At 36.7% G+C, this 13455-nt stretch overlaps 1 protein-coding gene across 1 annotated transcript in view; it reads right to left on the bottom strand.

Annotated features, from left to right (window-relative positions):
- Positions 1-13455, bottom strand: part of Zdhhc15 (zDHHC palmitoyltransferase 15) — a 127424-nt gene that overhangs the window by 25294 nt on the left and 88675 nt on the right. The window contains exons 5-8 of the mRNA XM_021153468.2: positions 9272-9341; positions 7598-7630; positions 6745-6865; positions 1196-1328 (exon numbers count right to left, since the gene is read on the bottom strand). Of these exons, the coding sequence (XP_021009127.1) occupies positions 1196-1328; positions 6745-6865; positions 7598-7630; positions 9272-9341 (357 nt within the window). The remainder of the gene's footprint in view (positions 1-1195; positions 1329-6744; positions 6866-7597; positions 7631-9271; positions 9342-13455) is intronic.

Here is a 13455-nt window from a genome sequence, read left to right as displayed (position 1 = left end):
TTGGGCCACATTAGTGCACATTATTTTTAGACACACATTTATCCCATTAAGCAAACACTTTCACTGTTGGGCTCTGGCTGCATCTTACCATTTCCCATTTGTCCTTTGTTTTCAGACCCTGTTATCATGAAGCTTTTAGTACTTTTCTACTTCTGTAGCTATCTCTCAACCAAATGTGCTAATTTACTACCCTAAGTACTAAGTGCTACACATATATTTGATTTAGAAAAATGGGTACAAAGACTTCCCTAGCAAATGAATTCTCAAAGTGCAGTGGCTTTTACACTAAATTCCTCTCCAATCTAATCCATCCTGGTTAAACATTTAACACTCGAACACTTTCTTCTTATTCTTTGTGTAGACTTGTAGACCATGTAAATGTTCACTATACATGAAGTAATTATTGCACTAGCATCTTTTCATTCTACATATAACAAGCCCAGAGTACTAAGTGACAGCAAAAAAGCCCCATTTGGTGAACTGATTTTCTGCAGATTTAACATGTATATTGCATTTGCATAGTTCTTTTATACACGCCTTTAACTATAAATATCAGTTTAGTTCTTTACATAAATAACTTCACATTTCTACTATGATTATCTATTTAGTGTGTGTGTGTGTTCACCTGTGTATGCATGCTATTGTGTGAGTGTGGAGGACAGAAGAGAACCTGTGGAAATCAATTCTCTCTACCGTGTGGCTTCTGGAAATTGCACTCAGGTTGTCAGGCTCTTGGCAAGCACCTTACCTGCTGAGAAACCTTGATGGCCTGGATTTTTGCATTCATTCTTTTCACTCATTTGGATTATTCTAAGGATTCAGTTTTGAAATGTGTGCTATCAGTTAGATTACCTGTCTTTATTTACTATCATCTCTTCCTTCTGATATTCATTTCTTTGTGAGAATACTGTTTGGAAGTCAGACTTCTGAATCTGAGGATTGTATTACCCAATGTGCACTATAAAGAACTATGACCATTTTGGGTTCTCTATGGATTCAACTCATGAATGCTCTGAGGAGTCTGTAAGCTTTGTTCACTATTGTCCAGTTTGACAAAATGTATTTCCATCTCTCTTGGTTTAGAGGCAAAGGGCTGTTACTAAAGCTAGAATACATTATCATTCGATTTTATCTCCTTAGGGAACAAACCACAGGGCACAGTGATATACCTTAATATGAATTTTCCTAATCTTACCTAAGGTAGTTTTGTTTCTGCTGACAAGCCAACAATGGTAACCAAAGAGAATCACAAGGCTGACAAAAAACATGCAGGCCACAAAGAGGAGAAAGAGGACATGGAACTTAGAGCGAACACTGGGCAACTCCCCCTAGAAAAGAAACAATAAACGAAGAAAACCAAACATCAGAGTGCAAATGCATGGCTACTTTTCTATATAGATTAGTAGTTTTCACACGTAAAACTCCAGCTCCAATTGTAAACACAGATTGTGTAAGCTTAATTTTTTTTTTTTTTTTTTGGTTTTTTGAGACAGGGTTTCTCTGTATTGCCCTGGCTGGGTCCTGGAACTCATTTTGTAGACCAAGCTAGTCTCGAACTCAGAAATCCGCCTGCCTCTGCCTCCCAAGTGCTGGGATTAAAGGCGTGCGCCACCACCGCCCGGTTAAGAGACACGTCTACCTCAGCTTTCCATACTTGGCAGAATAAGGTTATTATTATTATTACTATTATTATTATTATTATTATTATTATTTTGGTTTTTTTCGAGACAGGGTTTCTCTGTGTAGCCCTGGCTGACTGGAACTCACTTTGTAGACCAGGCTGGCCTCGAACTCAGAAATCCGCCTGCCTCTGCCTCCCGAGTGCTGGGATTACTTTATTACATTTATTTACTTATTTTGTATATATGCATGTGTATGTATATACATGCATGCCAAAGTATGCATGTATGGAAGTCAGAAGATAAGTTGCAGGAGTCACTTCTCATCCTCTACTACCTGAATGCATGGGATTGAACTCAGGTCACCAGACTCTGTGGCAAGTGCTTTAGTCTGCCAAGCTACTTGCAGGCTTTGATCAGTATTTATTTATTTATTTATTTATTTATTTATTTATCTATTTATTTTACAAAATTGTAGATCATCATACCTTATTATAGACATGTCCTTAGCTTATGAAACTTAAATTGGGTTATGTTTAAGTGAAATATATAATTTCACCAATTAGAAAAAAATAATGTGAAAAAGGTATGCTGAGGTCATAATTGGTGTGAAGCTCATAATCTGTTTGGCTTGAGAATTATGACTTACTGGCTAGCAGATAATAAGGCCACTACTGCTCATCCTATTGTCTGTAGGTGACTATAAAGACTTCTTTATTTTTTTTAATAAAGCCTCATGTAACAAATCCCTACTTTAAAATTTTTCACTATATGAGAAGTGTGTGTGTGTGTGTGTGTTTGTGTGTGTGTGTGTGTGGTCTTCCTGTGTGCCTGTGTACCTTGTGCTTGCCTGATACCCACAGAAGCCCAAAAAGGTTATTAGATGCCCTGGAACTGGAGTTGTAGATGGCCGTGAGAAGCCACATGGGAGCTAGGCACTGGGTCCTCTGCAACGGCACTCAGTCAGTGCTCTTAACTACTAAGCCATCTCTCTAGCTCTGATACTAGCATTCTTTATATATCATGATTTTGTTTGTTTGTTTGTTTTGTTTTTGTTTTTGGCTGTGTGTGTGTTGAAAATGCTAGAGTGCTGGATATAAGAAGCTAAAACACATAAATTTAAAATGTCCTACATGAACTCATGACTTGATTTTGAAGCTGTTGAAAATTGTATGTGTGTTTTTTTCTTACAGCTGAAGTAAAATGCACTGGTCCACTGCATCCTGTGGAGCAACTGTTTGGACAGTAACAATCAAGCAGGATTTTAAAGGTGATTGGAAAAGTAGGAAGCTAAAGATTGTTATAGTTAACCGGGACATCTAACTTCCCACATGGCAACAGCTTTTGATATACAATTCTAGAGCAGAATGAGTGCTCTAAAGTTCTACAGCATGCATAGCATAGAACAGTTTGTCTTCAGAGAACAACCATGGAAAGCATTTTGAATTTCAGAAGGAACAGCTGGAGGAATGACACTGGCTTGTTTCCTTCTTTCCTTTAATGACCATTGTTTTAGCATGATGAATTGGCTTGAGATATTTCCAGATGCCCCCCAGTGATAAAATTAAAGTGATTCTTAAATGAAGTGGACCTTACCTTCCTCGTGGTTCTATTCTACCCCAGTCACAGAAGGTTAGCGCTTCGCAACACTTGCTAAGTTCAAACACTATAGATTTCTTTCTTTCCTCAGACACTATTTTTATTCATTTTTACAGAAGGAAATGCTGGACCTCTTCCAGGTCGGATATGTTTGCAGTATAAAGATAAGGAGAAACAAGTACATCAGATACTCTCAACTGAGGGGGGTCTGGGTGAGACCTGCACAGGACAGAGCAGTCCAGGAAACAGCTGCCTTAAGGCCTTCAATTTTTTAGAACCCTTGATCTGAAACCCCCCCTCTTGAGATGTTCCCTCCATAAAATCTTGACCTAAACACCCAGGTTAGGTTGGCTTGGTCCGAGGTTGGTTTGATTCATGGTTATTTTTTCCTTTTGTTTTGTTTGTTTTTGTCACTGTTCTTAGGTAAAATTCCAAGTACTATTTTGTGGTGCTTCTTGCCTTCACTGAGATTTTGATCTCATGATTTCTACTTTTTGAAAAAAAAAGAAAAACTCCCATTGATTTTACTTTTTTAAATATTAAAATGGGCAATAGGAAATAGCTGTGCAAGTTAGGTTGTTTTGAATGTCTGCTCACATCTTGTGCAGCCGTGCTCTATCACTCTTTCAGAAGTTGTCTGCTTAGTGTAGACTATCTGCTGTGCTGTACTTTGACAGGGTTCATAGTATCAACTATTCTTGTGCAAACAGGTCCTATGTTCAAAAATGCATTTTGAGGAGATAACCAAGTTAAATCACCAAAAGCCATGATCACCAGAGACAGTTCAGAGGAATATTTGTGAAACAGTAATTACTAAGTTTCTAAAATAATAGTTCATAGCCTTTGTGAAAAGGTTCATAGACCCTAGCGTGGTAGGTGTGCATTATTAATTTTGCAGAAAGTAAATATTCATCTCTCCATTGAGGGTAGAATTTGTTTAATTTAATACTGAAAGGAAAGAAATGATGTAACAGTCTTCCAAATCCTGTTTTCTAAAAGAGATAAAGTCTTTGTGTAGGACTTTATCATGGGCATAGCACATGTCATCACAGAGCTTATGGACATATTTATGTTTAAGTTCTTCCTTAGAAATTTATAAGCCAGGTGATCTTATACATGTTACTTAAATGCTGCGAGCCTCAGCTTGGTCATCTTTGAATGTGACAAATAGTTTTTATTTTGGCTACTTCACAAGGTTGTGGTGAGGATCAGATGAAATTATCAATAGAAAGTACCGTATAATATAAGTTGCTGTTCTTGGGAGCACGGCTTTTCTCTTTGATGTGGCTTTAAAAATATATGGCAGTGCTTATTTTTATTTTAAAGAGAGGCTCAACTTAAACTTAGAAATCCATCCATCCTTACGTTATACTAATGTGGTCCTAAGGCCACAGCAACTACAAAGAACCATTTCATTGAATTGTCAATGCCCCTTTCAGTGTAAGGACAAACTATGACAGGCCTCATGGCATCTCAGATGATAGACATAAACGAGATTATCGTGGAGGAAAAACCATGCCAGGATAGGAAAAGCCCATGCTCACCACGGATTTGCTGGTACTTTTGGCACATTTCTCATGATGAATTCATGCTCAGTTACCATCTTTTAAGAGTGAAGGAAAGCATATAGTACCTGGCTTGCATTTTGGTGTTTGATTATTATCTGGCCAGGGGAGCTAAAGGCAAAATGTGTGAAATGCAATGTTGTTTACTTTGTGATAAAGCCATGATTCAATAGTAGCCCACTGTGTTAAGGACCAAGAAAGGTATGTAAAAGAGATCAAGGCTCACACTTCCCTGCTGATTGGATACAGTCGATTTTCTTCATATTTATAGTAGTAACTCAGCATGTGGATGGAATGCCAAATAGGTCATGGAAACCTGACCTATCTTGTGCTGTGGAAATGGGCCAAAGAAGAGATATCAAGATGTGTAGCTTCCTGAAACGTTTTCTATTTGAAGAAAATACATGTGAAAAACCTTATCATTTCTGGATTTTGAGATCTACTATATAGCTCCTGATTTGCATAGCTATTAAATATCTGAACTGATTAAGCAAGTTGAATAAAAAGTGTAATCTTTTACACTATTAGGAATAAAAAGGACTGATTCATAATTTAAATATTCTTAGCTATTTAGCCTCTCTGTGCCTTGTCTTTTTCTTTTCTCCAATTCACTATAATTTCTATTCTGACCATGTGATTTATGTTATTTCCCTGCTGGTTTACTGCTCCAGCTAAGATGTGATATCCCTATTATATAGGCTCTTATAAAATTTCTAAAGTAATAATCAGAAGCTCTTCTCACATTTGTGTTTTCCTATTCACATCTGTTTGGATAACTCTCATTGGGGATACCTTATTAATTGTACTTTAGTGTAAGAAAGAGATTTCTTTGAGAGTCTAACTGGATGAACATGACAAACAACATATTTAATTATATTTACCAGTTATTCTACACATATGCAAATGGAAAATTTACCTTGATGTTTTAAAATAGATGGGATATGACTGATATCCCCAAGTAGGAGAAACATGAAAGTAAGGTTTATTTTTCATCTTTTCTTGATAATTATAAGATTAACATTGCTTTCATTGGATCTTGGTAATGAGACAGTGAAGCAAGCAATAGAGCCAGTATCAGTTCCCCTTCTCTCAATTTTCAACCCACTGTTGTCATACAAAGTTCAAACCAGAGGCTGGATGCGGTGTTGGATGCCTTTAGTCAGTCCCAAAACTTGGGGGACAGAGGTAGGCAGATCTCTGAGTTTGAGGCTAGCTAGGTCTACACAGGAAGTTCCAGAACAACCAGGGTTACACAGAGTAAGCCTGCCTCTCCCAAAGGAAAACTCACCAAGTTCAAGAGACTTCTTGTTTCATTTTGTGCATATGAACCTATGTGCTCATCAGTGTATCTTTGTTCCCAACAGAAACTTCACAACTACCCTCTGATCATGGAATTACTAAGTATTTTCTAACAAATTTTGTTCGGTTTAAGAAACTAGTGATTTGGCTGGGCAGTGGTGGTGCACACCTTTAGTCCCAGTACTGGGGAGTCAAATGGAGGTGGGTCCCTGTGACTTCAAGGCCAGCCTGATCTACAGAGAGAGTTCAAGAACAGTCAAGGCTGCACAGAGAAACCTTGTCTCAAAAAACAAAACAAAACAAAAAAGAAACCAATGATTTTGAATAAGTTTTAACATTTTTTTCAAATATACAACTGGTAAAAAAAAAAAAAAAAGGTCTTTAAAACTCAACCACAGACATACATTTTAAAGAGTGGGTCAGCAGAGAGGTTACTCTCCCCTCCCAGATGGTTGATACAGAATTGTTTAACTAGAATCTTTACTCAACAGTTTCTTAAACCCCAGATTATTCAACATGGAAAACTCGTTTTTACTGCCTTGCCTTCTGGTGACGTCATTACTTCAAAATGCAAAGGATATGGGTAGGGAGTGTTACATTTAGGGAGATTATGTATATGCATTTACCTTGGAGGGAACCCATCAGGGTTTTTCAAAACTTACTCTCCAGTATTTGATGAAGTAGCTGAAGACTGTTGTAGCAATGTACAGGCAGTAGAGAACGGAATAAGCTAAGAACTGAAGGAAGAATTTGTAGTTGGAAAATCCAATGCAGTTATTAACCCTAAAAAGGAGAGGGAAATGAAGGTGAAATCAAGACCTATTGACAGAGAACACAGTGATCCTTAAGTGGACTAGCCGAAGGAAGCACATGACTCCTGCTGCTTCCTTATGTGTTTATAGAAACCCAACAGAGATGGAAGTCCCTTGATATAAGCAGACAGGAGAGACAAGGTCTATCTCACTTATTTCTCTTTTTATTTACAGGCACAGAGTCACCTGAACTATGTAATAACTTTAGAATAGCTCCTGAAACACTCAAGCAAACCTGGATTTTCATTGTTAGAAACATGGTAAAGTCTTAATAGCTACATTTTGACATGTGCTCTTTGCAATTAGGTGATTCCAGATTCCTTTTTGGTCAGAAACACAACTTTTATCGAAGAATTGCAGAACTTAACTATCTGTAACATTTCAAAAAGTCATCTAAAAACTGAAACGAAGTGCATAATATTGAAGAAGAGAAATAGTTGGGCTGTATTTCATTACTGTGCTCAATTGCTAAAGTTAATGGACAGAAGACTATTAGCTTTGTGACCTCAGGGATTCACTACCACACCTTTCCTAGTATTTTAATCCTTGTTTTAAAATGTTCCTCCTCCCCTGCTCCCCACCTCACATAAGTACAGTGCATTATAGCAGTAAAAGCAGGCATGTTGCAATTGAGATTAGAAAAGTGGGTATGTTGAACAACTCTGACCCTTTTAGAGGATAGAAATGAATCAAAAGGGCGTACCATGGGCAGTGATGGTCCATTTTTAAAACACACCTGCAAAGGGGACAAAATACAGTGTGATAAACACGGCTATGAAAATGAAGAAACACCTCAAAATTAAACTCAAGATTTCAGCATTTTTTTTACACAGTTCCAACAAAACTATCTACAAACTTCTACCATGGTAACTCTTAAGATTACTGCCTCCTCAGTTACTCACAGGATGACCAAATCAGAGGAACTCTTTTGGATTACGTAGCTTGCAGCAAAGTACAACTCTAGAACTGCAACCTTGAAAGGGACAGGGCACTCCAGACTAGTGATCCAGTGTAAATGCTCAAAATACCACCTTTAGCTTAGCTTACTTAATTTAATAAGATGCAAGGGAAATATATGCCTGAATTTGAATCAAGAGTAAGAGAAATAGTGGAATAGGTACTCAAGAACCAAGGCTTGAAGATTGTACACAAAAATGGGATTTTATAAACTTAGAACAATTTGAGAGACAAAATAAAATTTTGGTTAATAACATAAAATAGAAAATAACTATGCTTCTGTATTGATTCAAATGATTGAAGAAACAAATAATTTGGGCAGAAGAGACACATCTCCATATGCATCTGCATTCTAAATAATTTATGAAGATATTCACCTTCAAGGAGAGGAAAACTAATACTTTATTGGGAACTATCTATAGTGACTTCTATCCAAAGAACATAAGTCAGAAATGAGAGGGGACAGAATAATTTTACACTGGAAACATCAGGCAAACATTGGAAACATCTGGCAAACATCAGTTGAGAGAAATGTTCAATAATAACACTGAAGTCAAAAGTCACATTTATATGCACCCTTGATACCACGTAATGAGAATAGTACTTTATCTCCATGGTCTTCCTCCACAAATCACATTACCCCATTATAATGGCCATGAGAAAAAGAGCAAACAAATTTCAACTAAGGAAAAATCTATAATGCATCTGATTCTTAATCCTCAAAACTGTTAGTGTTATGAAAACAAATGTAAAGTCTGCAAAAATGATATGGATTAGAGGACCTACAGAGACATTACTTCTTAAAGTAATGTGGTATGCTGGGTGAAATCTTGGAACAAAAAAATAATATTGTGGGGAAAGTTAGGATATCTAAAAGGTATATCCCATTTAAAAGTTATATATAAAGCATCCAACAAAAATACAAAAATGACACAGACATACAAAATGACATCTGGACAAGGATATTTATATAGCATAGATTAGAATGGAATAAGCTGTAAATTACATAGAGGTTCATTAATAGAACATTTCATTTTTGATAATTAAGCTGAATTACAATGGAATATAATGAAAAGCAATGTCTCAATATTGGCTTATTAATTTTACAAATGTGTCATACTAATGGAACATATTAATAAAAGGGAAAACTGGGTGTGGGACATAGAAGAATTCTCTTCACAAGAATCTATAAATCTGAAATACTGTAAAATGAAAGCTTCCCTTTGAAAATACGGTATTAGTTTTCTATCTTTAGTCTAGAATGATTATCATCCCTGTGAGAGTGTTTGGCATGTGTTCATTATGGCTCAAAAGAAATGCTCTTATCTAGGCATGGTTACATGTCACGATCACTCATTTTGTTGTCAAGGCAACCATCAGTGGCCAGCATCAGCCCAGGGAGAGTAGAGTTGTCACTTACATGGCACAGACAGAACAGTGATGGCAGCGGTCTGGCTTGATTAGATGGCACCGGTCACAGAACCGTACAGCTATAGGAAATGGAAAGTGGTTAGTACAAGTTCAGAGTCAGCATAAGATCCTACACTTTACTAGTTTGTGGATGTATTTTGTTATACAGTGACTACAAATGGTTAAATGTATTTCAAGCTGCTAAGCATAAGGTAATAACATAGAAGATTGTGGAAGGTGATTTTTTTGAATGTCAGATCAGTCTTAAAATCACCTTTCGGGGATGAAAGAAAGGAAATGTTTCATATTTGGATAACTGACCACAACATTTTGTATTATAAACTCAGTGCTACCAAGTGTTTCAGTGATTAGGGAATTCATTTAGTCTGTTTATTCCAACTTTTCTCTCTGAAAATAAGCATTTATCTCCTATCTCCAGAGGTTACGCATAAGATAGATACAATTCCTACAATATGATAAAGAATGTGGTTTTCAAGATAACAATTTGAAGGGAAGAGACATTCTGTCTAGAACACCTTGTTAATTCCCCATCTAACAGATAAAGAAATAGAAAACTATGCCATATCAAGTGTCATAATCAAGGTAAATGGATGGCAGAACTCTAACCTGTACATTTGTTTTTCTGATTTTTTTAGTTTTGGGATGTACGTACATACGTACATACATACATACATACAGATACACACAGACACAGACAGACAGACAGACAGACAGACAGACACACACGCAAATCCTCTCCCTCCTTTTCTTTCCAAATTAAAGGCATTCATCATTTTCTTCTTCTCATTTATTATAGAGCATTATTATAGAGCATTGCTATGTACAACGGTATAATTCTATTATTATATTCTAAAACTTAAAGGTACAGATAATTTGAGAAATATAACAGTTTTATTTAAAGTATGCATTAGGCACATATAAATGATTTAACACAATAAGCTGCAAATTCAGCAGAGTCCTGAGTTCATGTCTACTAATGAGTGCTTGTGTGTATGTATGGGGGACGGACGGAGGGGGAGAGAAAGCATATCACTTCTCAATATATGCTTGTAATAGTTCTGTAATTGATCATTAGTGCTTCATTGTTGCTTTCATACAGTACTTAATATTCCGAGTTGCTAGATGATTTGTTAAAAAGTAAATCAAATGATATTATTATCCCCTAGACATTCAGTTAATTTTGAACATGCTAAGAATAAAATCCAAATTCTGTACCATAGTTTGTGGCCTCTCCCTAATTCTTCAAGCATACTTTGTACCACTCTCCATTCTCCATGCTCCCATGACATTGGCTACCTTTCTGCCCTTGTAAAATGGCAACACTTTGCCTGTTTCTGGGCCTTCACAGTTCTTTATGTCTATAGTGATTATCTTTGTGCTCCTTGAATGGCTTGATGGTTAGTTTTATGTGCCAACTTAATTGGTGTGCTGGTTAGTTTCTGTCAGCTTGATGCAAACTGGAATCAACTGGGAAGAGAACCTGAACTGAGGAATTCTGATTGGCTTGTGGGCATGTCATCTGGTTCTGGGTTAAAAAAGAAAGGTAGCCGAACAAGCCATGGAGAGCAATGCAGTAAGCAGTGTTCCTCCAAGGTCTCTGCTTCAGCTCCTGCCTTAATTTCCCTTGTTGGTGGAATGTTATTTGGAGTGTAAGATAAAATCAACCCCTTCCTCTCCAAGTTGCTTTTGTTCATTCCTAGCAACAGAGCAGAGAACGAAGACAACTGGGTATCCATATATTTGTGTTACTGCCTTGACTCCCCAAGTGCTGAAATGTTACCAAAAGTCTAAGTTAAAATAGGCTTTTTCCTGTCCAAGTAGCATTTGGTTAATGTTTTATCACACCAACAGACATGAACAATAAGGCTCTTGCATGTCTGGATGGCTTTTATATCTGTGCGCAATGAGGGTGTTTCCAGAGTAAAGTAGCTTTTCAATAGGTATACTCAGAAAAGCAGATAATCTTCTGCCATGTGGGTTGGCTATGTTCAATCTGAAGAGAGCTTGAATAGAACAAAAAGGCAAAGAAAGGGAGAATCTATCCTCTGCCCGAGTGCATGAGCTGGGATACTAGTGTCTTGCTCCTCTGCGACTGGAACTTAAGCAGTTTGGACTCCTTTTTCTTCAGGTCTTCAGACTTGAACTGAAAATTGCACCATCAGCTTTCTGGTTCTGAAGTGCTTGGATTTGGCTCAGAATGTGCACTGTTTGGTTTTCCTCAGGTTTAGGCTTTATACCTTAGGCCTTAGGTACAGCTCAAACTGGAGCTAGAACACCACCCTTTCAGGGACTTCAGCTTTCATATGTGGACGCTGGGAGTTTTCAACCTTTCTAGTTGCAGGAACTAAATTCTCATGTTATTTATCTATCTATCTATCTATCTATCTATCTATCTATCTATCTATCTATCTATCATCTATCTACCATCTATCTACCATCTAGTCATCTTTTTATTTTATCTAATTTGCAGGTTCTCTTTCTTCCAAATAACATAAGTAATAGATTTTGGTACTGAGAGTGATCCTAGAGATAAAAATTTTAAAATTATTTTCTGTGTATTAGTACACAGTAGCTGTCTTCAGACACACCAGCAGAGGGCATTGAATCCCATTACAGATGGTTGCTGGGAATTGAACTTAGGACCTCTGGAAGAGCAGTCAGTGCTCTTAACTGCCAAACCATCTCTCCAGCCCCCAAATTATTTTCTGAAATTGTCTTGTTTGACTTTCTGAAAGTGGGCTGCTTATATTATTCAAATTAAATGTGATTTAAGTTAAACTAATTACTACATTTCAGTATTAAAGAGGGTACCGTTAATCCATGACATGCTCTGGCAGTGCAGATGTCTAAAGTTTCTTCAATAAATACTATCAATCACTGCAAGAAGCAAGGAGATAGGTGACTGTGTATATATTTTTGAACATTTTAAGAAATGATAGGTGACTGTGTATATATTTTTGAACATTTTAAGAAAACTAATGAGGTTGGCTTGTTGTTCCTAACAACAGTGGAAAAGTAATGAAAGAAAAGACTGAGATATGGGCTTCAAATTTCCTGCTCAATACATAAATGACCTAAGACCTTCTCTGTGCCTCCTGAAGGAGATGCTTATCTCTTACAGCCACAGACCAGGGATTAGTGAAAATCAAATACAGAATTTCATCCTGGGACTACTTAAATTACAATGCGAGGTGAACTCTTGGTCTTGTAGGGTATTTACTGCTAAAGTAGGATCACTGTCTATGAAAGAGTAGGATTCTCTATTAAGACTTGGTGAAGTCAGGGATATTGTACTCCTAAATTCTGACCCATGAGGATGTACAATACATTTGAAAAGATTACTTGAGTTTTGTAACATGAACACACAAATCCAAAGAACAGATATTAAGTAATCTGTATGGGAACAGATAATAAGGATCATGAATATTAAGGACAATGTTGGAAAGAATATAAAATTAGATCTGGGTGAGTTTATTAATTTATGAGCAGAGATCCTGCATTAAGGTTGAAGATTAGGGAGGTCAAGTACTACACAATCTTGTTTCTATGTAGAAGCATGAGATGGTTCATAGATGAAGAATGTAGAATAGTAGTCACTAGAAGTCAGGAAGACTTGTAGGTTGCATGATAGAGGGAGTTCACAGTTACTTTCTTATTGCTGAGATAAAACACTATGATCAAGGCAACTTAGTGGGGCTTATGGTTCCAGAAGGTTAGAGTCCATGATGGTGGAACAAACACATATATCTTTAACTGTTAATATGAAGCAGAGAAAACAAACTTGAAATAGTGTGAGTCTTTATACTCTCAAAGTTTGCTCCCAGTGACATTTTTCCTCCAATAAGGATACATTTCTTCATCCTCTTCAAATCGCACAACCAGGGATCAAGTATTCAAATAACCAAGACTATAGGGGACATCTTCTTCAAGCAATGAAAAGGCTAGATAATGGGCATCAAAATATACTTATAACAGGAGGGATAAATTCTAATGTTCTACAGCATAAGACAGTTACAGTAATTTATTATGTATTTTATAGAGAATGTGAAGAAAGCAACGGAAAGTTTCCAAATGCTCAAAAAAAATGATAACTTTAGGAGATGAAAATGCTAATTAATCTGATTTAATATTGAATACTATATACCCATCTCAAATATCATATTGTACCCCATA

This window comes from Mus caroli, unplaced genomic scaffold (genome assembly GCF_978045245.1).
Source record: "Mus caroli unplaced genomic scaffold, Mus_caroli_1 scaffold_5, whole genome shotgun sequence".
Lineage (NCBI taxonomy): Eukaryota > Metazoa > Chordata > Mammalia > Rodentia > Muridae > Mus > Mus caroli.
The sequence above is the reverse complement of the archived record's forward strand: the minus strand, read 5'-3'. Positions and strand labels throughout refer to the sequence as shown.